The 27,638-nt window shown below is 41.1% G+C and overlaps 1 protein-coding gene across 3 annotated transcripts in view; it reads right to left on the bottom strand.

Annotated features, from left to right (window-relative positions):
* SNX24 (sorting nexin 24) overlaps positions 1–27,638 on the bottom strand; it is a 185,131-nt gene that overhangs the window by 2,385 nt on the left and 155,108 nt on the right. For 2 of the 3 annotated variants that reach the window (XM_055431322.2, XM_088838801.1), the window contains exons 4-6: positions 5,422–5,516; positions 3,668–3,700; positions 3,083–3,147 (exon numbers count right to left, since the gene is read on the bottom strand). In XM_055431322.2, the coding sequence (XP_055287297.1) occupies positions 3,083–3,147; positions 3,668–3,700; positions 5,422–5,516 (193 nt within the window). Of the gene's footprint in view, positions 1–3,082; positions 3,148–3,667; positions 3,701–5,421; positions 5,517–20,816; positions 27,420–27,638 lie in introns of those variants that run through there. The other variant, XM_055431323.2, reaches the window with a different exon arrangement.

Here is a 27,638-nt window from a genome sequence, read left to right as displayed (position 1 = left end):
CTTGTACAGGGTAAGTACTAGCTATTATGATGTACCAGACACTGCCTAATTACTGGGGATATAAATAACAGTGCTCGCCTAGCCATGGAACTTACATATTAGTCCAGGAGATAAGTGAATAAACAAACAAAATGTGTTTAAAAATATCTCTCATACACAAGCAATTGATTACTCCACGACCGCTTGAGTTACTCAGAAAACTGCCCTTGCCTTTGCTTCTCACTGAGAGGTGATGAGAAGGAATGTGATTTAGGGTAGGTTTTGTTGTTATTTTTATTGGTTTTCATTTATTTTTAGAAACATTTATTGTGAAGCTTATAAAAAAATTAGTGAACAGGGTGGAGGGGCTCTTGGAGGTTACTCAAAAGGAGAATCAGCAAAGGCTCCCTGAAGTTAGACCTGAAAGAGGAGAAGGCCAACGATGTATGAGAATGAGAAGGGGGTTCTAGAAAGAAGAAAAGGCAAGCACCCTGAGGGGAGAGCTCACTACATCCAGGACCCAGGAAGAACTGAAGTGTGGCTGGATCAGTGTGTGAGGGCGTCCCAGCAGAAGCATGAGCCAAGGCCAGCCCATGCAGGGACATGTCAACCATGGCATGAGTCTGGGGCTCACAGAGAGGGTTCAGATGGAAAAATAATACTGTGACTCAGCTGTACACTCAAGGTCATCAGGACCACAGCAAGGAGGAGATTGTTCCAAAGAAAGTAAAAGTAGAAGAACAGAGAGTCTAGGAGAGCCTTCAGGAGAGCTGCCAGAAGAGCAGAAAGGTGGGAAAGCCAAGGGGAGGTGGTGTTGGAAGACAGGGAATGTGGTCCTGAGTGGATAAAGTCGAGAGGTCAAGGAAGAGGATGGTGAGAAAGCCCACAGAGTGTAGTCACACAGCTGGCCCTGGGGACCTGGACAAGAGTTATTAGGAATTCCCCAGAAAAACCTAAACAAAGGCCAAAAATCACATGCTAAGAGAATAATGCTTTATTTTTAGCATTTGAGAAGAGGACAGTGCTTAACTGCCAAAATTTTAAAGACAGACACTCCTCTGACTTTATGGGTCTCAGTGTCTGTGTGAAAGTATTTCCAGATTCTGTATCCTCTGGAAAAGTAACCTCAACATTTTGTTAAGAAGCCATACAACGTGAATATGTGACACGAGTAAAATTTATCTTTAAATTAAATGCTAAAGAACCGCAAGAATGCATCACTAGTATAATACCTCTAAGACAATAGGAATCTGGTTTATGACGCGTGTCCAGCCAAAGTTCCATGAAAGGAGATTTAGTGACTGGCTCTCTCACACCTGGTTCCATTCTTTACATCAAATTCATGATTTTCACTTACTCTTAAGCAGGAGTTCCCTTTTGGTGCAAGTCATTCTACTACATCAACATTCTACCAACGATCCATACTTTTTACTCTTTCCAGCTTCAGACTTTTGCCCCCAATACTCCTTCCCAGAAAGTTCTGCCATTCTTCATGGTCAAGCCAAGTGCGTAGCACATGCTACTTAACAACCTGGATGAATCGAGTTCAAAGACCACAAACTATCTTCCCTCTTTTAGACAGCAAACTGCCTACTCTAGTTCACGGTGATCACTCTTCTCTCTACACCTTTCTAGAAATTTCAGTCAAAGGCACAAAATATCTGAGCAGAAACAATACCTGGACAGAGTGCTTGCGGAACCATTATTAAAAGCTAGAAAGACTACTTTATAAATCACGGCCTGTTTACGCTAGACTAGGCTACATAATGAATATCTGTTAAATGGGTTAACATAGTATCAACCTAACACACCAGGCATATTTGGTGCACATTAGAAAGTGAAGTTGCTCAGTTGTGTCCAACTCTTTGCAATCCCATGGTCTGTAGCCTACCAGGCTCCTCTGTCCGTGGGATTTTCCAGGCAATAGTACTAGAGTGGATTGCCATTTCCTTCTCCAGGGGATCTTCCCAACCCAGATATCGAACCCAGGTCTCTTGCACTGTACACAGATGCTTTACTGTCTGAGCCACCAGGGAAGTCCAAGCAAATGCTAAAGAAAGGTAATTATTCCTCACTGAAAGAATTTTATAGGGGAAATACTACTACAAGACCATATGTGTATACAGTCACATGACAAAAGGCAGCTTTCTTCTAGAATGGTCCCTCCACAGAGTGGGGCTGTGTCCGAGCCTGGCTTCTTTAAATGGACAGCAAGTGGCTGACTTGAGCACAAGAGAACACAGTCCCTTCTCTCTTGCTGGGGATAAGGTTTTATTGCCAGAATGTAGGAAAGGTGTCCACTGCTATTTAGCTGCTATGCTATTTAGTTCCTCGCAGAAACAAAGGCTACAAATCCACTGTACGCAGAGCACAGAAGGAGAGATTAGGTAAAAAGAGATCCACCCCCCAGACCTGTGAAACCAGGCAAGTCAGGGACCTCCCTGAGATCTACTTTTCTCAAGATCGATCCAATGATGATACCTGCCCTGCCAACTTCCTAAGGTGGTTAAGGAAATTAAATGAGACAATGTCTGAGAATATACTCACAAAGAGTTGAATATCAGAACACTTTGAGAGGGACTCTGAATAATTTAAATTTCTTGGCACAAAGAAAGGACTTGGGCTAAAATACGGCATTACACTTAAATTACTCCCTTATACTTAAACATACAAACTTTAAAAAGATATTTGACTGTCAAAGATGCTGTAATCTAAATGGAAATGGAGACACATGTAATGTATATACACAGCTTTGGGAAAGAAGCATTAAAAAAAAAAGACCAGGGCCTTGGATTCAAACCCTAGCACCTGGATAAAAACTGGCATAGTCCAAAATATCACCATCCCCAAAACTAATACCTTTACCCCCTTATCACTCTAATTCAAAACAAACTGGAGAGAGAGAAAGAAAAATTACATTTCTTCCTGAAAGGCCTGCCCCAATTAAAATTCTGAATGTCTCTTACACCAAGAGCACTGGTTTATTGGCAGATTATTAAGCCCTGGACCAATGTCACTCTGTTAGACCTGTATTAAAAACGTGGTTTATGTGGTGCAGGGTCAGATCAGTAAAGAGCTGTTAGCAGATGACAGGTTTGATTACCGCTGGCTGCAGGCAAGACGTATGGATCCCTGAGGAACAGCAGCACCGGCTGGTGGGACAGTTTGCTGGAAAGGTCAAGAACAGGCATGTCAGCATCAGGGGACGACGGTAAACAGAAAACACTACAAACTAGCTTTGAGGGGATCAAACTGCTGTGCGGGGACATCTCAAGGTTTATGTATCTAACGGTGTGGGTGAATAATAGCAAGCAGAGCTGGAGGAACAAATCACCAGCGGCGCGCTCATCTTCCATTCATGTCTTTGTGGAGTCGGAAGCAGATATACAATAAATCACTGATGCAAAGTGTTTTATTTTTTGAAATCTTGTAGTACGACTATTGATGAAATACTATTCTTATTTCATGTATGAAACAATGTCGGGTTTTATTCCTCCACCCTTAAATAGAACTGGCTACTTCTGTAACTTCCCATCAAAGATCTGTCATTTTAAAATGAATTTTCTACCAAAGATTTTAAAGAAAACCTTGACTTGAAGCAATTAGATGATGGTAAAGAAACATTTAACAAAACCACAGTCCTATTCTCGGTTTCTATAACTCCTGATTGACTGGTATTTGTTCTTACCTTGACTCTTCAGATTCTGTCTCATCAAAAGATCTAAAGTTTTTTGAAAAGAAAAGAAAAAGACAATAAAAGCTGGTCAGTGCTTATGCTAACAAAGGAAGATATAGCTAGTATTCTTAGAGCTCTAAATTGGCAGACATTTTGAGAAAGAGACTGGTATTTTCACAGAGTCACAGCATGACTGATGCCTCCTCCTAATGAATCCTGAGATGGTAATATTCCTGTATTTCAGTTTTCCTGAAGATCACTCAAAAATCCTACAGTTTTGCTTTTGGACTTATATAATGGAGAAAAGACCTCACTTACTTCATTCCCATTACTTCTTAAAAATACATAACCACATATGAAGCCCAACTTCCCAGCAAATGCACCAAGTTGAAACAGGAATACACTGGCTATGTATGTGATTTGGTGAGTGGGGTATATGGTTCTTGTTCTGAGGTGACTGAAAAGTGGCCCTGAGTGAATGTTGCCAGTGAGGAAGCTGTGACAGGTCTTAGAGTTTTCTCAACCAGCAGATGGCTGGGGTTTAACATGCCTTTGGGTGTGGTTAGCTTAAACATCTTGTAGCTAATGTGGGTCCTTCAGGCAGCAAGAAAATGGATCCAACACTCTCCCCAACTTGGATCTGCAGAGTCTGTGCTGATGGAGTTCTGAATGAACAGATCTAATATGTCAGGGGTGTTGCTGATGGTCTTTGGAGGTCAGATCATCACAGGTGCCCAGAGCTGAGTGAGTGGCTTGGTTCAGAGTTAACTCTTCAGAAGAACTTTTCTTGATTGCTGATGATATCAAATGTCTGGTTTCTTGGTAGAGAGAGATTAGGATATGCAGCTTTGCATTCAGAAACTCTTGAGGGAGGCAGTGGGGAGGTAGGGAAAGAGTTTATGCCAGAGGCTTGGACTCTGCCAGCTATAAGGCAGGAGATTTGGGAAAAGGCACTTTATTCCTGTGGCTCAGTTTGCTCAACTATAAAATGAAGGGAGCTGATCTTAAAATCATTTTTAAGATCATTTACAGCTTTAAACTTACATGAATAAATGTGTCAAGGGGATAAAGACTTTGCCCAAGTATCCACAAATAAACATGTGCTGTGCTTAGTTGCTCAGTCATGTCCGACTCTTTGTGACTCCATGGACTGTAGCCCACCAGTCTCTGTAGCCCAGCCCTCCTCTGTCCATGGGGATTCTCCAGGCAAGAATACTGGAGTGGGTTGTCATGCCCTCCTTCAGGGGATCTTCCAAACCCAAGGATCGAATCCAGATCTCCCGCATTTCAGGAGGATTCTTTATCATCTGAGCCATCAGGGAAGTCCAAAAATACAGGAGTGGGTAGCCTATCCCTTCTCCAGGGGATCTTCCCAACCCAAGAATCAAGCTAGGGTCTCCTGTATTGCAGACAGATTCTTTACCAATTGAGCCATCAGGGAAGCCCACAAATAAATGTATCAGTTCTTGAACAGGCTATTGAGAGCCATAATTCCCATCATGTAACATCATTCCACGTAACAGAATAATTAAAAAAGTCAATTCTTCAAGTCTAAACCCGAGTTAGTTGGCCCCTTGGCCACAATATGGAGATGAGGACTCAAGAGCAATTCCTTTGACTACGAGTAGGGGGCGAGCGAGTGCTGTCCCAAGCCAGAAGAATGGGTGTGCCCAGGCTGGCCCTTCTGGCATCATTAGGGTTATTTGTTAGGACAATAAGTGACTGCAAAGTAACTTAATGTCCAACAGGTAAACAACAACTCTTACCCACAACTCTCTGTCTTTGGTAGAGAGGGCAAATGTCGCACATTTAGGAAATCGAGAAATAGCTTGGGAAGTTCTTCATTTTCCAGAATGACAGCCTGTGAAAGTAGGAAACCATTAGAAAGTGAAGTTTGCTAGACAATTAATCAAATAAACTATTCTGAAAAGTCATAACCACCCATCAAAGTTCTTACCAGCATTATTACTCAAAAGTGAAATGAGAGTGGTCCCTATTTCACCCACCAAAAATTCAGGCCAATACACATGCTATTTGGTGTCAGCAAATGCTCCATTTAGGCAAGACAGCTGGGTACCAGGTAGACACAGTTCCCTGTCTTCAAGGAGGTTCTAATCCAGAGTACTTCAAAACCTGGGAACACCAACAATACTGCTAAGACAGTTTCATCAAGTTTTCTTTATTTAGTGATGAAACAAACGGTTTGACTGTGAGTGTGTGTGTTTGTGTTTGTATAAAAGACCACAATTGTTCAGGAAGTGCTATACATGTTTTTTTAAACTAGAAGATTTAGTCAAGATCTTTTAGCTATTACCTATTTCAGCAACAGTATCAACTGACATTTATTGCTATTTGGACAGCTCCACTTAAAGGGTCAGTAACAATTTTACCACTACGTGTAAATCAGTGTATATACTGAAAAAAAATCTATAGAGTTCTTCCATTTAGGGAGCTCTGCTAAATAGCTGCCATAATGGCATAACTATGTCAGTTCTCAGATACCCAAATTATGCAATTTCCAGGAGGGATCGAATAGAGAACTGTAAGAGTGCATTTTCATATGTATTTATTTTTGAAAGGGTCTGCCAGAGAAATGATTGCACCTCCCTCCCTGGCATTTTTTAAAAAAATAAAGACCATGGGAAAAGCATCAAACATTGTGCAATAATTTCTAAAATTAATATAACCATTTTATGGGTCATTTTTTGCAATTTACCATGGCTTTTTTTTTTTTCCACCCTAATACATACACTATTTAAAAAACAATGAGAATTGGTGGTGAAATGTCACTCACACAGCTGATCAGGAATAGCTATGCAAAGTGATGCAAAATGTATATAACAAATAACAAAAGTAAGATCAAACTGCGTGCATCTTGTATACACGTAATTCTACATAATGTATTGTTTTTAGTTATGATTTATATCTGGAGCTGCCCCATTTCTCACCATGTTTTGGAATTCTGTTACCCAGTTCAGGACGCATAAATGGAATGAGCTACCACAGAGGTCAGCAGTGCTAGCAGACTGATCTCTGCTTGATACTAGGGCTCAACTGAAGAACCAACCTTGTCTGGGGCTCTTACTATTCCTTACACAGCCCGCTGTACTCCCTGAAGCTTAAGCAATGAAAAAGAGAGGGAAAAAAAGGTATTAGGGGTAATACTTCATTCATTAAACAAATATTTACTGAGTACCTATTATGTTAGGCACTGGGATATGACAATGAATATTACGTGTCCAGTGGAGTGTGGGCTGGTGTAGAAAACTGGTGATAAACAAGTAAACGCAAACACACATAACTTAATCTTGCCTTAGAATATAGTGACTCAGGGTCTGAATCCTCTGAATACTTTCACATCCATCCATTCCCCCACCCGCTCATCCATCCATTCATCTTTCTCAAATGTTCACTCTTTTCTTGATTATAAAGTAGAAAAATGAAAAATGGACAAAATGGAGAGAAAAAAAAAACAAGTCCTTTATTCAGAGGCATACTTCTATTACTATTTCCGTTAGTTTCCTTCAATTCATTTGACCTTCATCTAAATTTTTATCTAACTGAGGACATTTTGGGGGGTACTCAGAAGGTCATTATTTCAGTGCCCAGAAATGAAAGATTTCAGGAATCATGATACATGTGCGGTTCTAAGGAATTTCTGCCATAATACAAGATGCAATGATTATTGTTTGTAGATATTTGCTTAAGATGATATACTTATTTGAATAATAAAGTTTCATGTTGTAACAAACACGGAGCTGTTCACCCTGGCGATAGTTTTAATTATGTGAACAAGTGGTAGCTTTCAGATTAAAAAAAAAAAAACACAACAGGGGAGGGGGTAACCGTTCTTATCTCCAACCCCACCTTTTAAAATAAATTAAATCAATAACAAGTGTGGGACACTTTTAATGACCTGAACTACTTAATTTCCAGGATCTTTAGACACGTCATCCATCACTGTAGTATGCAGGAAGACATCTCCTGAGTGTTCAGGGGGTTACTTTCGTTTTATTAATGCAAGATTTAGGGAATTTTAACAAGGTGAATTGTTTATTTGCCTTGACAGATTGGCTTACAATGCACTGGGTACATCTACAGCATGATCATTAATGACAAAAGACAGGCAAAAAGCTGTTTACACTGCAACACCAAGACAGGAATTAATCCTGCTCACCCTCCCTGAACAGAGTACTCCAAATAGATGGTCACACTGTTTTAAGTCAGATATACTAGGGGAAAAAGAATACAGAAGACTTCAGAAATTTGTGAGCATTTTATTTAAATGTTCACTGTGCTGTGCTTAGTCACTTGAGTCTGACTCTTTGCAATCCCATGGACTGTAGCCCACCAGGCTCCTCTGTCCATAGGATTCTCCAGGCAAGAATACTGGAGTGGGTTGCCATGCCCTCCTCCAGGGGATCTTCCCAACCCAGGGATCAAATCCAGGTCTCCCACACTGCAGGCAAATTCTTTACCATCTGAGCCACCAGGGAAGCTGAATAGCCTCAAATAATATTTTCTATAAACCAATGACCAATGTGGATTTCAGGATTTACAGTTGTAAGAAAGCAGCACTGGCCAGTTAGTTAAGCATTCAGTTATGTGGAGGGAGTATTCCCTAAACTCTGCTAAGAAGTCTTGTAAGAAAATAATACTTAAGTCCAGAGACAGAATAGAGTAGAACTTAACTAATTTAATAAAATACGTATAAGTGAAATGATTGTCATCAGTTAGTACAGAGATGCAGAAGAGCAACTGAGCTCAACCAAATCTCTTGGCTCAGAAACACATGACCTAATTCCATGAGAGACCCATCAGTGAAGAAGGGCCTCATGACCTATTCCATTTAAATCTTCCTCCATTTCTCAAAAAGCTGCTGCTCAAGAAGAACCACTCCTTCTTGATGTTGCATCCTGGGCCATTCCACATGTTTGGGACCCCAATCTGGTCTAGATCACCAGAACAATTCACTAGGTAAGCTCTTACTAAAAATATATATAAGAAAAACCCCTCCTTCCTGATGCTGGATCCTGGGCCATTCCACATGCTTGGGACCCCAGTCTGGTCTAAATCATCAGAACTGTTCACCAGATAAGCTCTTACTTTATATATATATATATATATCTATATCCCACGGATGGAGGAGCTTGGTGGGCTACAGTTCACTGGGTCGCAAAGAGTTGGACACGACTGAGTGACAATTTCACTTTCTGTTATATACATAAAAATTACATTTTAAATATCAAATCATATTTCCCTGTTGTTTTAGCTTGCTTATCTTTATTTTTGATTGATCTTCAATGGTTAGTCATTTTCATTCTTTATAGAGGTAAGTTGTGTAGCTGGAATATGTAGATTTAGACAAAGACCTGGGTTTGAGCATCTCCTCTGCCTACCCTAAAGGCCATTGTAAGGATTAGGTGATGTCTCCAAGAGTCTTTGGCATAATTAGCATTCAATAAATGTTACTTCTGTTTTCTTTGAATTTTTTTTTTTGCTGTATCAATTCTCAGCAATCTATTTGATTGGTTTTGGAGGTTTGGATTATTGTCTATTTAGCAAAACTTCTTAGTCCTCTGCGATTCATGGATCCCCTTGAAAATGATGAAAGCTGAGAATCTTGCTTGCTGAAACATACACACACATATATAATTGTGCTGCCAGTGGTAGGGGGTCCAACAGCCCTCTGACAGCCGCGCCGAGGATGCCCCCTCTCAGCTCGGGTGTGGAGCAGCGCTGCTGGGCACACTCTTCATTTGGCCTGGAGCCTGAAGCACTGCTGAGCCTGTGCTGAAGGGCAGCCCCCAAAAGGACACGCTTAGCCTTCTTGTTTCAGTTTTCCACCTCTTTGTCAATTAGAACCCCACCGGAGTTTGTGCTGCCTTGCTATTAGAATTCATGAGTGCTTTCAGCTCTAGGCTGTGGGTCTGGCCGTGAGGCAACCCTGGTAAAGGATTTTTTTCTGCAAGACCAAAATCTATTGCAGTGCTGGATTTAGAAAGCAGTTCATATTTATGGCATCTACGTCTTCTGTGTATAACTCTAGAATTCAACAAGCCATGGTGCTGAAGGTTTCCTAAATTAGCCAAAAAGGAGGGAAGGTAGGAGTTAAACTCTATTTCTGCAGAGTATATGATAGTATGCCCCACCTGTTATGAGAGGGGGAATTTGAATTGCTGGGCAGTATTGGGTCCCGGGCTGAGTGCTTTCTAACTGATTAAAAACTCTGATGGTAGAGTCCTGACAGCAGATGCAAGTTGAGATGGTGAATTAGATTAACTAACTATTTTGTTAAGGAGGATGGCATGGTTTGGTAGCTAATTTATGCAGTAAAACATCAGAATTCAAAATGAAAGTAACACTTTGGAGAAAAAGTTAGAAATAATCCCATTAAACTGTACAGGTTAAAGTACCAAGTCAACTATGTAAAAGGCAGAATGAAGCACACAGATGCAAGCTGGATAGTAGGTCATTAGCCCTGCTGGTTGCAAGTGGTGGGTTAGCAAGAAAGTGCTGTTTCCACAAAGGTCTAAAATGAGCTGAGCAGCCCTCTCACTCTACTGAATGCAATACTAGTTAACCCCCAAGGAAAGAGAAATAAAAATAAACTCAGTCAAGCTAGAGGCAAGCAGTGAAAATGACTAAAAGATTCAGAATGATTTCCACATGAAGAGGTTACTCAACAGTGGGTACCAAGCATGGAAGGGGTGGTGAAGGACCAAGGAGATAATGTGGCCTTCAGGTTAACTAACCATTCTGTTAAGAAGAGTGGCAGTTTCCAAAGCTGCTGGAACAAGAAGAAACTACTGCTTAAACCAGCAGAGAAGGAATCTATCTCTAGCTGAAACCTGGGCCATAAAACTAGGAGAAGCAGTGCATGTATGGGAAGAGTAGGCTCCTAAGAGCTTCTAAATATCTGGGTTCTGAATGTCTGTTACTTGCTCTTTCATACACATGCAGACTGGAGATGCTACCAAATTAACTGAAAAGCCACAGTAAAGAAAGTTCCATCCAATTTGCCACTAAGGAAGTACAAAGATTAAAAACCAGGTTGTTATTAAGATGCACAAAGAAAATGGGGCTAAATCAAAGAATTTTAACAAGTGTGTGATAGATCACGTAACAGACTTCGCTAAGACGATATCCAACTCTGATAAACATGAACACAGGCAATTGGGTGTACCTTGTAAGAAGCAAAAAATAATCATTCTTTACAACCATATTACTCAGTCACAGAAGAATAAATGACTTTCCTTTTATAGACTAAAATATCACTCTAAAAGAAGAATGGGAAAAAAAAGTCTCTATGAAAGTATTTACCCAAAAATTGCCTAAAGGGGGCAGAAAAACAATAGCATTGGTACCAGCATCCTCCACCAGCTAAGTGTTTACTCCAGGAGAAATGTCTCTTTTATTGAAAAGGTGCAATTATCATCATGTAACACAAATCACAAAATCCCGATTTTTCTACCTTATCAGCTTTATAAAATCGTGTTCCCAAAGGATAGCATTGATTAGTTGCACATGTTCTTTCTGTGACATCCCAAACACTTAATTGTCAGTTATCTTTTCTTCCTCAGTAAGTAAAATGCAGTCACAAAATTACAGAGGGACCCGCGCTGCCTTAACCTTCACTAGGTGCCATCATGCAGTGGAAAACACTGGGAAAATATCACAGGACAACGCTGTCCGACAAGGGAGACGTATAAACACTGTAATGATTTCCCACGAGTTTCCATTTTAGAAAATTGTCACTAAGGCGAGCATAAACGGTGACATATCTCCACCGAGGACACGGTGAAATCGAACGCTGGCATTCTAGTTAGGTCCAAACCTAGCCAGCAGCCAATTATAACAGGAACGGAGAATCTTGTTGAAAACTTGAACAAGACCACTGTGCTAACCTTCCAAGATCACTGCACAAAGCTGTATTGTTTTCACTGATTTGATCCCTTTATTCTCTTTTCGAAACATTAAAAGAAAAAAAAAAACCCACCACATTTCTTCCCATTGTCTATCAAGGTTTGTTATGAACTGAAAGGAACCTCCTGGTCACAAAAGTCAGGGTACTGAATTAAGTCGGGAGGTTTCCAAGAGCTTGGAAAGCTCTTTTCCTACTCCATCTCGTTTGGTTTGAAATGCCCAATTGGGGTGACCAAGTTCGTGACAGTTTTTCCTCTCTTTCCCAGGAAAGATAACTGCGCACCATACCGACTTCGGAGGTGCAGCTGAGAACAGGGAGGGAGAAAAATCAATACCTTTTCACTGCAGTGAGTGGGCTTCAGTGTGCTGTCCTTTGGGAACCAAACCTACCAGCTCAAAGAGGCTCTGCGGTCCTCAGTCCTCCATGTACCTCCTGCCCAGTACTTGCTCACAATTTCACAACATGAACCATAGGAAGGTTACTGAAGGAACATTATTAAAAAGTCAGCCAGTAAACAGATCTAAGAAGGCTCATGATCACCTGAAAAATAAAAATCAGATGTGCTTCGGAGGAGCCCACTTCAGCACACATCCCTCTGTGTGCCACCCTTCCTAAGATGAGTCTGCTCTGGTTCTGGTGGAAACTGCACTATTCAGAGATTCAAACAGACATCTGCTATCATTTCACAGGGCTTTATAGACTATCTTACAAGAAATCTGAGGACTTGCATAAAAAGCTGAAGGCTTCTGACAAGGGCCTGTTTAAAATGGGAAAGAATCTGTGTAAGGAAACAATGTGATTTGGCTTCAGGAATATTTGACAGAAGAAATCTAATTTCTGATAATATGGATAAAAAGATAAAACCAGGGAACAATGGAAACTGGAAAACAACCACCTTTTGAGCTATTCTAATATCAAATTTTAAGTCTCTTATGTTTCTAGAATATCTATTCATAAAAAAAAGATATTTATTTACCAGGCATTAAGTACAACCTCTGGCACAGTGGGTAACCAAACAGACATGATCTTGTCTTCCCAGGACTTACAGTCTAGTGGGGAAGATGGATAGTGTTCAAATAATCACAGGGATGGATATGAGATTACAAACTGAAACAAGTACCTTGAAGGGAAGGAATCTGCTTCTCTAAGCAGTAGTAACAAATCACCCTATTTATGTATATGTATGCTCAGTCGTGTCTGACTTTTTACAACCCCATGGATTATACAGTCCATGGAACTGTCCAGACCAGAACACTGGAGTGGGTAGCCTATCCCTTCTTCAGGGGATCTTCTCAACCCAGGAATCAAATCAGGGTCTCCTGCATTGCAGGAGGACTCTTTACCAGCTGAGCCACCAGGGAAGCCCAAGAATACTGGAGTGGGTAGTCTCTTCCTTCTCCAGGGAATCTTCCCAACCAGGAATCGAACTGTGGTCTCTTGCATTGCAGGTGGATTCTTTACCAGCTGAGCTACCAGGGGAGCCCCCATTAACCTGTGAAGTATTAACAAAGCTTCCCTGGGAAAGTGACCCTTGAGCTGAGAGTTGAATGAGCTAACAGAATAAAGGCAGTGGGATATTTCAGATGCAAAGCACAGCATACTGTTCAAAACACAGTGTGTTCAAAGGCTTGTGGAAGGTGGAAGCATGGCATTAGAAAAACAGAAAGGTCAGTGAGGTTGTGCCTGAGGAAAATAAAGCTGAGCAATAACATAGGAGAGCCTGAACTATAAAGGTGGTTTGGGGCTTCTGCGTCATGTGAAAGATGATTTATGTTTTGATTACAACTGGAACAGCAGAAGCATTTCTCAGATCCAGTGATCATGCATTATGGCCTCTCTCTTGCCTGAAAAATCCCATGGACAGAGGAGCCTGGCAGGCTACAGTCCATAGGGTCTCAGAGTCGGACATGACTGAGTAACTAAGCATGAGCATAAATGGCCTCTTAATCCAGGGAGTTAATTTTGATGACCAGATTTTTCATTTCATATTTGGTTCCTTTTCAAACCTGCCTGTTTTGCTATTCATAGGTTCATGATCTTTTCTTATGACTTCAACTGTTTTAGTTCCATTCAATCATCCTTGTACTTGAGCTTCTTGGGATTTAGTCCTGTTTTTGTGTCTCTCACTCATAGCTGTTCATTTCTTCTGTTTTGCAGTTTTGGTGCATGAACTCATCTTCTGCAGAGCTTTATCTGTGGGAAAGACTAGACCAGGTTCAAGGTATGCACTGCCTGAGTGGTTTTGCTTCTGCTCTGAGGAAACACATCCCCGACAGATACAGTCAGCTGGGGGAAAATATGTTACTTTTCTAGATTGGAGTCATGAGATCATGCAGATGCAGAAAATACAAACCCTAAACTCTCACAAAACATGGTTGGGAAGCAGGAGGGAAACTTGTTCACGTTCAATGGATTTTCATAGGCCAGTGATCTCCAAAGTAGGTTGCAGACATGTGGGGAGTTGAGCAAGATAATTAATTGTGATTCAGAAAAACAAATGTTAAAAAAGATTAAAAATATATTTAAAAGATTGAAAATAATAATAAAAATAAATACATCTATCTTTTTTAATTTTTAATGGATTTATAGCAGTATATGTAAAAAACATTACTAAATATGCATATATTGAAGTATTATGCTCCAACTTTTCTTTTGATAAGGATAATATAGTCCTCGGTTAATAGATTATTACTCTGATTACAGTGCACACAGGGTTTATAAAAGCCATTAAGACCAAATCTGGCCAAACAATACTATTCAAATAGTCTACCTTAGACTTGGTTATACTTTTACCAGGTGGTGGTGGTTTAGACACTAAGTCATGTTGGACTCTTGCAACCCTGTGGCCCATAGCCAGCCAGACTCCTCTGTCCATGGGATTTTCCAGGCAAGAATACTCGAGCAGGTTGCCATTTCCTTCTCTAAGGGATCTTCCAGACCCAGGAATCGAACCTGGATCTCCTGCATTGCAGGCAGATTCTTTACCAACTGAGCTACGAGGGAAGCCCTACTTTTCCCAGGGGATAGCTCTATTATTAGAAATGCCCTTCCCACCTTCTCAACAGGCCAACTCCTACTTCTCCTTCAAGTCTCAGCTCAAGTGTTAGTTTCCTTAAAAAACATTCCCAAGATCCTCAGGTTGGGCTAAGTTATCACTTTTTGTGTGTGAAATAACAAAATCATTTTGTGATGTGATTGAGTCATACTAGCTTTTGACAATTTTAACCTACCACATATGGCATTTTTTCATATGTTTATAACAACAATAATCTTTATTTAATGCCTGGTCTGTACTGGGCTTTTATTTAATCTTACTTAATTTTCACAGTACTATGAAATATGTTCATTATCCACATTCTAATATGAGAAATCTGGGGCTCAGAAAAGGCAAAATCACCTGTACATATTTTCTCAAAGGGTAAGGGGTCAAGCAGGATTGGAACCCAGGTCTCATCTGCTGTAAATCTACTGATCTACAAATGTTATCTATTCACTGGGTCATTCATTCATTCTGGAAATATTTACTGACATTTACTGCACCCACAACAGCATTGGGCTACATAGTTTAGTTCTTTTCTTAGCAAATTTTATTGGAATCCTTTATCTTTTCCAATACATATTTTTCTACTGTTTTTATAGATTTAATTTATCTCATAAATAAATTTAAAGGAACTACTGAAATGAGCTCCCTTAAAATAACTCTTCTTTCTTTGGATTTAAAAATTTTCTAGGGACTTGCCTGGGGGTCCAGTGGTTAAGAATCTGCCTTCCAATGCAGGGAATACAGGTTCAGTCCTTGGTTGGGGAACTAAGATTCCATATGCCTCAGGGCAATGAAGCCCACGCACTCTCGAGTCCACAACTAGAGAAGCCCACGTGCTGCAACAAAGGCCTACATGCTGCAAATAAGACCCAACACAGCCCAATAAATAAATAAAATATTTTTCTAAAAGTTCTTAAGATCTCAACTAATTCTTACAAGTATATAAGGACTTCAAGAAGACAATAAACTCCATTAATTTCTGTCCTATATTAAAAAAAAAAGCAAAGACAGAAACATTTCAAAATCTATTTGACAACCCCTGACCAACTCAGTTCTTCTTTGACTTGGCAAAATGCTTTAAAGTGACATCTTATATACCTTTGATCTATTTAAGTTACCTAACTTACGCTGAAGAACAATGTGGCTCAATTACACTTTATAGATAATGTCAGATTTATGAGAACATTCACAGATGATCATGTTCTTGATCATCCAATAGAAAAAGAAATTCTAAAAGCAGTTACAAACTAGCTACTTACCTATAAGTCAAAACTGAGATCAGGGGACTGACACATTTGAATAAAACCATATATTACAAAGCACCTCAAAACTGATTTAGTTATTCAAAGAATATGGTATGATACCAACTGAAATACAAATTATGGAATATGCTTATGGAAGCACTGTCTTTTTACTTTAAAGAAGAAATAGTAATCAGAACTAGGCATGCAAGATGTTGCCTGGAGAGAGCCTCTAGAGACTGGTTTTTAATGAAAGATTTACAATTAACATAGCCTAAGCATGTTGAGGAATTGATGTTTTTAAAGTGTTTAAAGTACTTGAAAACCATTTGCCCTCTCAAGTCACTTAAACATGGTCCCAACTATCTGTTTTATTCCTCTGATTTATTTAGTATTCTCTTTCTTCACATCCTGTATACTGTGACACAGCTCAAGCACAGCTGAGTTTGAAGAGGTGTAGTTTCTTTTTTTTTAAATTTAATTTTTAATTGGAGGGTAATTATTTTACAATATTGTTATGGTTTCTGCCATACATCAGCATGAATCAGCCATAGGTATACATATGTCCCCTCCCTCTTAAACCTCACTCCCATCTCCCTCCCCACCGCACAACCCCCTCCCCCCAACCCCTAACCCCCTGCGAGGTTATCACAGAGCACCTGCTTTGGGTTCCTTGTGTCATACAGCAAATTCCCATTGGCTGTCTATTTTAAATATGGTAATGCATATGTTTCAATGCTGCTCACTAAGTCATCTCACCCTTTCCTTCTCCCACTGTGACCCTAAGTCTGTTCTTTATGTCTGCATCTCCTTTGCTGGAGGTGTAGTTTAGATCAACTAGGCCTTCTGAGGAGAAGGCAATGGCAAGCCACTCCAGTACTCTTGCCTAGAAAATCCCATGGATGGAGGAGCCTGGTAGACTGCAGTCCATGGGGTCACTCAATTGGACACGACTGAGTGACCTCACTTTCACTTTTCACTTTCACGCATTGGAGAAGGAAATGGCAACCCACTCCAGTGTTCTTGCCTGGAGAATCGCAGGGATGGGGGAGCCTGGTGGGCTTCCGTCTATGGGGTCACACAGAGTCGGACACGACTGAAGCGACTTAGCAGCAGCAGCAGTAGCAGGCCTTCTGAAGTATATACATTCTCATTGCGTTACAGGTAAGATATAGCATACTGGGCAAATATCTTTTTAAAATTTTAAATGAAGACTGCCAACAGTAACTGACAACAACTTACAGTTGTTATAAGTACTGCATTGAATCTCCTTTTAAAATGCTGAAGTTATACAAGTAATGTTTTACGTGAATGTTTAAGAACCTTGAAAGAAGCTGAATTTGAAAGTTCACAGTGCATAGAATTCAGTGGGAACACTCAGTGGGAAGCAGCTAGAGAGTGAGACACAGACTTATTTCAGGATGCAGTAGCAAGTCCTCAGAGCAATGTACCAGAAATGAAAAGTAGCCCTTGCGGAGACAGTTCATAGGTCTATAGTTGAAAACAAGTATCTATAGGAAAGAATAATGGAAGTGGGAGAGGGGCCCTTGACCTCTTGGCAGCAGCACAGAATGCTAACGAAATTGTTCACATAAAATACACAGGTGGGCTATCAGTAGCCCAAAGGGACTACACTAAGAAAGGCAACCCTAACAGCATGAAAGATGAGAAGGGGCCTCTGTACACATGACTACTAGCCATTGCCTTGTATGTCCAAGCAGGAGCCTGTGCTCGAGTCCATGGAGAGAACGTACCTACTCTGGCCCTTCCCCCCAAATCTAATGCTGAAATAAGTCCTCTCATAACTTGGAGTTAAACTATACATGTCTATTCAGGAATTTATGGGCTTCCCTTGTGGCTTAGCTGGTAAAGAATCTGCCTGCAATGCGGGAGACCTGGGTTCGATCCCTGGGTTGGGAAGAAGGGAATGGTTACCTACTCCAGTATTCTGGCCTGGAGAATTCCATGGACCATATAGTCCATGGGGTCACAAAGAGTCGAACACGATTGCGTGACGTTCACTTCACTTTCATTCAGGAATTTACACTCAACAATGAGTCTGGATCCTTTCCTGGTGGTTTCCAGATTACACCAGTCTTTTTTCTGATAGGCTCCCAGGTTTCCCAGGACGAAGGCAGAGAACGACGGCAGGGACAACTGCTTCACACATAACCCTGAATTCTGTGTCTGCCTTCCGCCACTGGAGGCTGTGACAGACTGTCAGTTGCCTAACGCAGATTCATTCTCCCCTTCATCCTTATTAATAAAACACCAATTTGTTTTTTTGGGGTGGTAAACAGCCAAGCTAAAAAAAAAATAAATAAGAATAACAAAAAACAACACCCCCACCCAATATTTCCCAGACTCCTTTGCCACACGGCACAGACCTGGCCACTAAGATGTCAGTGGTAGTCATTGAATGGAAAAGACCCAAGATGTTTCCTGAAAGTGAATATTGAGGCTCTGCTGTCTCTCATCTTTTTGCTCATTTTCCCACCCCTTTCCTCTCCCCTCGTGCCTGGAACATGCATGTAGTCTCTGAGTTTATCTGTTATCTTGTGATCCTGATGGAAAAGCCAAAAAACCCAGAGATCCAATCCCTGATGATTTTGAATTACGGGAACAAAACCCACAATTACCTGCCACTGGCAATGCTTGAGGAAATAATAAGCCCAAGAAAGAGAAACCCCAATTTCAGTTAAGTTCTTTCATTGGATTGTTACCTGTGGTAGAACACAAACCTCTACTGAGACAGACTTCTTGCCTCTGCAGATCATAAAGTCCAATTTTTGGTCCAAAGAGCAGAGTACTGGGTAGAATACTTTAATAAAGAGAGAGAAGAAAAGAAAAAACCCAACTCAGCTATTTTACTTTTAATTCATTACTTTAGTACTGGGTAGAATACTTAGGAAGGAAGGAAAGGAGAGAGGGAGATAGAAAGGGAGGAAGGAAGCAACCTAGATGTTTTTATTTTTAACTTAATAAGATACCCTGGAGAAGGGAAAGGCTACCCACTCCAGTATTCTGGCCTGGAGAATTCCATGGACTGTATAGTCCATGGGGTCGCAAAGAGTCAGACACGACCGAGCGACTTTCACTTTAAAAAAGCCCACAGTATAAAGAACAGCCTATTAAAAATGAAAAAGCAATTAGGGTTCACACATACACAGCACTGTCTATAAAAAAAAGGACCAATACATGAAAAACTTGTCTGCCTAACACAGCAGGTGCCAAGAACACATATTACCAAATAGTAAAGAATTCAAGCATATAGGTAATAAGACTAAACAAAAGGAAAAAGGTAAGCTGATTATCCAGAAAAATATCCTACTAAATCGAGTCTATTTCACAAACCACATACAGCATCCTTATGTGTTTCATTAAACTTATTTTACAAAGAACTGTCCAAATCACTCTAAAATGACCCAGAGGGAATAATTTAGCATTGGCTAGTGGAAGAAAATACAGTTCCACTTTAGCTTTTTAATCACAAATTTTATGATCTTTTAACAGCTCTCTATTAAGAGCAATTAAAGGGAAATACCAAAGGTTTACGATGATACTCTAGCAAGTTGAAATGACTATATACATTTTCAAGCAGAAGTTTTACATTTTGAAGATCTTAGCAAAGTTTGAGAGTAAAACACGGATTTATTGAAAAAAGGAGGAGGAGGAGGAGAAGCTAGAAGATGTGTCTCTGGGGCCTGAAGATAACATTTTTGGATTCACTTCTGCTCCCTGTCCCTGGCTGTCCCAGTGCTGTCCAGCTGTCCTTCCTGCTGAGGAGTCAGACATCACTGGGGATAGGCGGAGATACAGGAGAAACACAAGGGTACGAATACAACAGTGGAACCGATTCACAGCAACCTGGACATCTCGCCAGGCGCACACACTGACTGCGCTAGTCGGCCAGATCAACCGTCCCAGGCAGCGGTCTACTCAGCCACCTTCAGCCTCAGCCTGACCCAGCTGTGCCCCAGGGAGGGAGCCAGGGAGCACCTAACAGGCATGCTCCTAACTTTGGCCAACACGTCTTTTTCATGCATGTTTCCTCAAGGCTCAGCTGGGTGCTATCACCTGGGGGTGGTCACTGATCAAGTGAAAACTACACCTTATTCTTTTACAGTTACTGAAGCAATGGTAGGTAGATTGTTTAGGTTTGTAAGAATTGTATGTACCTTTGAACATTTACTTACTTAAATTGTTTAAAATTAATCATAGGCAATTTTCTTAGATACTCCATGCTTCAACAAGGTCAATAACAGTCTACTCCAGAGGCTGCAGTCATGATGAAATGACTCATGTCTATAAAGAAACCGCTAAGGTGCCTGCTGTATTGTAAGTACCTAGTAAATGCTATTTACTATTATTCTTAGTAGCAGTAGTTTAAGATGAACAAAAATAATCTCTCACAGAAGTTGAATACTTTAAAAAGCTGATTTAAAGAAAGTAAACATTTTCTTATATGGTTTTACTTATGTCATTGCTAATTTTTTTTTAAAAAAGGCTTGTGCTTTGTATGAGATCCAGCTATCTTACAACTTCCTGGCCTCTTAATGCATACACTAATGCAGGCACACAGGGCAAGTATTTGTTTTATGTAATTTTTACACAGAACTCATTTAGTCAGATCTCTAAAGCTCTATCTCTGTGAACTCATGAACTCAGACATGATCTAGTTGTGCTATACAGAGCCCTTCTTTTCAATGGTGTTACCCCCTGCCCCCCACCACCCCCACTAACAGCTACCATGAGTGAAACTTCAAACAACTGATCTGGAGACTTCTTTTTAATTTATTTATTTTAATTGGAGGTTAATTACTTTACAATATTGTGGTGGTTTTTGCCATACAGTCACATGAATCAGCCAGCCACAGGTGTACATGTGTCCCCATCCCAAACCACCCTCCCACCTCCCTCCCCATCCCATCCCCCTGGGTTGTCCCAGTGCACTGGCTTTGAGCGCCCTGTTTCATGTATGACTTGGACTGGTCATCTGTCTCACATATGGTAATATACATGTATCAAAGCTATCCTCTCAAATCATCCCACCCTCGCCTTCTCCCACAGAGTCCAAAAGTCTGTTCTTTATATTCGTGTCTCTTTTCCTGTCTCGAGTATAGGGTCGTTGTTACCATCTTTCTACATTCCATATATATGTGTTAATATACCATATTGGTGATTTTCTGACTTACTTCACTCTGTAAAATAGGCTCCAGTTTCATCCACCTCATTAGAACTGATTCAAACACATTCTTTTTAATGGCTGAGTAATATTCCATTGTGTATATGTACCACAACTTTCTTATCCATTCATCTGCCGATGGACATCTAGGTTGCTTCCATGTCCTGGCTATTGTAAACAGTGCTGCGATGAACACTGGGGTACATGTATCTTTTTCAATTCTGGTTTCCCCTTTGTGTATGCCCAGCAGAGGGATTGCTGGGTCATATGGCAGTTCTATTTCCAGTTTTTTAAGGAATCTCCACTCTGTTCTCATAGTGGCTGTATTAGTTTGCTTTTCTACCAACAGTGTAAGAGAGTTCCCTTTTCCATCTGAAGACTTCTTACTTTCATTGGTCCCTTCTGACTTTTCTGTCCTCCTTGTTCAGCTTCAGATTGCATGACTGACCATCATAATCAGTTCCCTGAAATGCTTCCAACCCCAGCAGGCCCCCTCTCTCACCTCTGTGTACTTAGGACCCCTCAGTTCTAGTTGAATCCTGGCACCTCTCACCCATGCCTCAACCCCAGCTTCTAAGCAGCAAGAGAAAACCACACAGTACAAAGAAACTGGCTTCACTTTAAATTCAAGCTCTTAGCTACAAAACGTTGTCTTGCTACTTCTCTCTAGAACAATGATTCTCCAACTTCAACTAGCATCAGTATCACCAAGAAGACTTGTTCAAACACAGATCTCTGGCAGACCTCGCTTTTCCTTCCTGGGATTCGGATCCAAAGTCCTCACTATAGAGGACTGTGGTCCAGAATTGTTGTGGTCATCATCCAAGCGGTTTATTGTGGCACTTAAGTATCTTCAAGTACTGTGGCACTTCAAGTATCTTCAGCTCAAAAAGAAGTTGGAAGATGGATTCCCTGGATGCTTGGACATTTGCGGCAAGGGGACTTGCCAGGTCACTGGCTTCTTTGAAGTGTTCGCAGCAGGGAAGCTGGATCACTCCAAGAAGGGAGGCGATGGCTACGTGGGCCTGGAGAGCAAGTTTCTAAAGCTGGTGGCCACCATCAGAGCTGCTCTGGCTCAGCCCTCATGTGCCCTGAAGGCAGAGGCCAGTGACCTTGGCTCAGCCCCTCTTGGCCGATGCTTCATGACAGGAAGGACTGAAATGTCTTGTGGACACCTGGTCCTTCCCTAATGTTCTCATGGTCGTTGACTGGGAAGAGATGGATACCCCTGGTCTTTGCCTGTGGGAGTGCGTGTGCGTCCCCAGGAGTCTAACTTTGCACACTGGTCCTGTTTCCTTCCTCCCATCTCCCTGCATCCCCCACATGTCTTCTTTCTACCCTCTGGGCTTTGGGGTTGGTTCTGCTCCAGGCGTCCTTTTCAAGGGGAAGCTGAGAGAAGGATCAGGATGAGTGAGTCTCAGATTTCAGCAGTGATTGCAGCAGTTTACAACTCAATAAATGGTAAGGAGGCTGATAACAAAAACAACACAAATTTCTGGGTTCCACCTCCCAAGTTTCTGATCTAATAGGTATGGTATGGGATCTCAAAAACTGCATTTCAGAAAAGTTCCCAGGTGATACTGATGCTGTCGGTCCAGGAACCACATGTTGAGAACCACTGCTCCAGAGGAACCACCATCAACAATGCCATACCTTCCCTTCTTTTTGCATCTTCCTTATCCCTTCCTCCACTCTCCCTCTGAGCTGAGAACTGCTCTTCACACTTCAAGGAGAATACAGAAGCCACCAGACGACATCCCTCATCTTTACCCGTATTCTATCCACATCACCCTTCCATAATCCTCTCTTCCTTCCTCTGCTAGAGTGGAGGGAGTGCCCCTCCTTCTCGCAGAGGCCAATTCCTCTAGTTACGTTCTAGCTCTCAGTCCACCTCTTGACTTTCCCAGCTATTTCTTTAGTTATAACCTTCCTTCCTCTGCCTATTCAGTATTAATTCCATCCATCAATCAATCTTTCTATTATCTCTGCTGAATCATTCCTATCAGCTTATAAACATTCTCTAGGATCTCACAGACACCCCACTCCAGTACTCTTGCCTGGAAAATCCCATGGATGGAGGAGCCTGGTAGGCTGCAGTCCATGGGGTCGTGAAGAGTCGGACACAACTGAAGTGACTTAGCAGCAGCAGCAGCAGGATCTCACAGAACCAAGTAACAAAGAAACAAAAAATCTCTGAGAACACAGCTTACTTCTCTGCTTCTTTTCATGGCCTAATCTCACCAGTGTACTACAGATGCTGTTTTCTTTTCTTGTTTCTACTTCATCCATTACTCTACCTTGGTCAAAAATGGCTTTGGTCGCCACCATTTTCAGCTTGTCAAGGTCACAGATCTCTTCTGTGTTGCTAAATTCCACAGCCACTTCTGTCCTCACCATACTCAACTTCTGAGCAGCCATCACTCAACCAAACAACCCTTCTCCCACTTCTGGAAAAACTCCTTTCCTTGTTTCTGTAACTCTTGCGGTTTCCTCCTATCTCATTTTCACTCTCCTTTGTTTTCTCTTTCTCTACCACCTGACCTCAAAAATGCTGGGATTTTTCAAGGCTTAGCCAGTGCCCTCTTGTCTCCCCACATTCAAATTGGAATGTATCAATAGCCATTGATTTTAATACCTTTATTCTGATGAGATGCAAATTCTTATCTCCAAGCTGGAACTTTCTTCTGGGCTCCAGACTCTCAGAACTAAATACCTACGTAACATCTCCACTTGAGTTTATCAGTTCTTATAGATCCCTTCAATTAAAAATGTGCAAAACAGAAATTGATAATTCCTTAAAAAAATGAATAAATAAACCTGCTACCCCTCCTCTGCCACCTCTTCACCTTAGTCATTGAAAGCACCGCCCTACCCAGCTGCCAAGCTGCAGGCTTCCTGCCCCTCACCTTCCATATCCATCACCTGGAGCTCCCCTCCCACTGGCTCTTAGAGCGATAGCCACGGTGGTCTTCAGAGCCACCAAGGGGCCTGTGCTCCTTCCAGCACAGCCTCTGCCTTTGGGGTTCCCTTCGCCTTCTTCTCGGGCTCGACATGATTAACTCTTCTCTTGGTCTAAATGTCACCCCAGAGGTGCCTTTTCTGACCATTCAAGCACTTACTCTCACTCCCTGATGGTCTTTTCCTTGTGCCCTTACTTCTGTTTCCCTTACAGTGCTTGCAGTTATTTCATTTATAAGTTTACTTGGTTTTAGTCCCTTCAGCTCCAGGTCCAAGATGGCAGGTCCGAGTCTGCTTCACTCACTCTTCTATCTCTGCATCCAAGACAGGGCTTTGAATGCGTGAGGGTTACTCCAGAGGCAGAGCGCAACAAAGACGAATACTGAGGAGGTAAATTTTGACCAAATATAAAGAGAAACTTTATGACTGAAGTCTCTGATGGAAGATTATGCTTTGGGAGATAACAGGTACCACCCCAGCAAATATTTGACCAAATGTAGTTGAGGCCCAATTGCTGCAGAATGTTGTAGAAAGAATTTATAGACAGGAAATTAAGCAAGGGATTTGCTAAGAAAAACAGTAATATATAATACTGGCATAATATTGTATGGCTTGCTAAGTAGCCCTACATATACAGGATCACTTAATTCTCATCACCGCCGTTGAGGCAGATAGGATCAAGAACATTTTAAGGAAAAATAATTCTGTGATGTCAAATGACTAGCTGTTAATAACATCCTCTAAAGTGGACAGTTTGCCCCGTGAGGTGGGTGAATTGAGCATACGGGTCTTGTACTATTTCTCAGCTGCACTGGCTCCCTAAAGGGTAGTTTCAGTTCCTTCTTTAATAACCTTCTGGTCCTTCAAGGGTCAGCTGCTCCCCCCTCACCCTCTGGCAAGGAGGGGGCCCACAGCCCCTCCCTTAAACTCTGGAGCTCAGCCAAGGTGTGGCTGAATAGATCAGCAAGACTCAACAAAGGAGGGTGGCAGAGGGGAATAAACAAAAGGGTCACGAGACTAGTGGCTTACAAATTACAACAAGTTTTAAGCAATTGCTCGTCTCTGTCTTAGGGAAAAGAAGACAAAGAGAACTGTGATGCTGCCATTTGTTGTCTGACTTATCCTGCTACTCAAATGAGACCCCTTTCAACCTCTTAATTACAGCTCATTATAAGCCGAACATCAATATGGATAAAAAGAGAAGCTGAAAATAGCCTTGTTTCAGTATACTTTTTGATGGGGAAAATGTAAGTTGAAAATTAATAAGCTTAATTTGTCTTTAATTTTTAAATCTTACTTTCATAAGAAATGCTAAAACTGTTGTTAAAATGTCAGCTGTTTTCTATTTTTTTTGTGTACTCGGCCCACCATGTCTTCATTTTTAGAAGAGGAAAACAGCTACCTGCTAGAGCAACTTTGTCTTGAGCACAGGTTTGCAACCAGAAAATTACCGAGCCAGACAGCAAATAGGACTCTTTTTTAAAACATGCCCCCGAGTAACGAATAACGCAGTGAGAAGGAGCTTCCCAACTGTGATAACTTTTCTTGTTTTGTCTCACTGATATTTTCTTACAAGGGTTTTTGGGTCAGAGTAAACTCCTGAGGACGGATCTGACATTCCCTTTGAAACTAATTACGTTAAACAGCAGGTACCCACTTCAAGTCTGAGCAGGAGAATGCAAGACGTTCAGGGAATTCAGTGCACTTGGGGTTAATGTTCTCATCTTTTAGGAGCTTCTTTAAGCTTAGATATCCCCAGGTCCACTAACGGTGTCATTTGTGCAGAGATAAAAGAAGGATCAATCTGATAAATCGGGGAGAAAAAACGCTTTTTTTTTTTTTTGCTGTATAGTAGCTGCTCTTAGAATATACTCTGAAATGTAACTGCTTAAGAACTAATTGACTAATTACATTTTAAGGGTTCAACCTCTCAAGTTAAGACTTTCAATGGATTGTTGGATGATCATACACATGTAAGGCAGGAACGGGCTGCAGAGAGAAGGGTGATGGATCTGTATTTCTGTTTGAACCTTCTACCAGTAAACCCAGTTTCGATAGATAGGCATTTCTCCACTAATTTATGCAAAAAGGGATACTCTGAAAAAACCATTGATGCTGACGCTATACCAAACCAATGGATTTCAATGATTTTTCAGTGGCCGTCTGTTATTAATTTGATGAATGACTATCACAATTAATAAGACTAGTTAGCAAACCCCAAAGTATACCTTTTCAAGTAACTTCACTATAAATAAAAATAGAAGCGATACAATCATAGTTTTAAAATAATTGCTCATTACTTTGCTGCATGCGTTTGAAGGATTTTGATGAAGTCTGAGTCATGCTAACGCTATAAGCCAACTCTTGATCTTGGCCTGAAAGTCTTCTGACCAGTGACTCACACGAAGCTCATGCAAGGGCACGAGAGAGTAGCTCCCACTGCTGTAACTGGAGAAAGCCCATGTGCAGCAACAAAGACCCAGTGCAGCCAAAAATAAACCATTAAAAAATAGTTTTCAAAACGGAAATATCTAATGAATAGGTAAATGCTTAATGTACTGTACAAAATAATGTCACACATACCACTTCTTAGTTACTTGTCTAGGTAATGAATGACCAAACCAAATTCCTCAAAGACAAGGATCAGGTGTGAATAATTTACTCTGTGCCAGGCAGCACCCACAGTAGATATTCAATAAGTATATACTGAACACTGACATCTTTTTTCTCAGCTGTTGACAGTAAGCTGCGTATTTGGATAATTACAAAATGTATTCCATAAGAAATGCTTTTGTATTTCAGATGACTCATCAGTCTTCTTTCCCCATAGCAAAATAATTAAATTGCCTAAATCCTAAAGCTTTGGAATACTTTAACACTAGAGCATTAGTATTAAATATAAATATATTAAAGTATATATTAAATATAAACTTTTAGTTCAGTTCAGTCACTCAGTCATGTCCAACTCTTTGCGACCCCATGGACTGCAGCACATCAGGCCTCCCTGTCCATCACCAACTCCCGGAGTTTACTCAAACTCGTGTCCATTGAGTCGGTGATGCCATCCAACCATCTCACCCTCTGTTGTCCCCTTCTCCTCCTGCCTTCAATCTAATATATATATATATATTTTCTAATACATTAATATTAAAGTATTAACACTTTAATAAGCTAGTTTAATTTGCTGCATAATACTACATTTTACATGCTAAATGGTATACGATCAAATATATGGTAAAAGCTGTTCAAAAGGGGGCCTCGATCTTCATCAGGTGAATGAGCAGCACTGAGATTTGACACGTCAGCTCCCTCAGTTCGGTTCCACCACGCCGAGGAGCACCAGAGGGCCAGAAACACAGCTGGCGCTGGACGCCCTCAGTTTCCCTTCTCTTTCCCGGTAGCATTCATTTCTATCTGGGAGGCAGGGATAAAATTAACGCAGAAGAGATTTCTATTATCTGCCAGTCATTCTTCCCTGGAAAACAAATGTATGCCCCCAAAGAAAATAACTCAGGCACAAAGATAATGAGTTAAATTACTGCCTTCCTGCCTTTCTTTCCCACAAATTCCTATCTTCATTTTGTTCTCTTCACTGTTTGGGGGTACAGGTTCAAAAAGCCACATTTGAG

The sequence above is a fragment of the Moschus berezovskii genome, chromosome 8 (assembly GCF_049115385.1).
Source record: "Moschus berezovskii isolate FMDL1 chromosome 8, NW_MosBer_1.0, whole genome shotgun sequence".
NCBI lineage: Eukaryota > Metazoa > Chordata > Mammalia > Artiodactyla > Moschidae > Moschus > Moschus berezovskii.
This window is presented reverse-complemented; position numbering and strand designations above follow the sequence as displayed.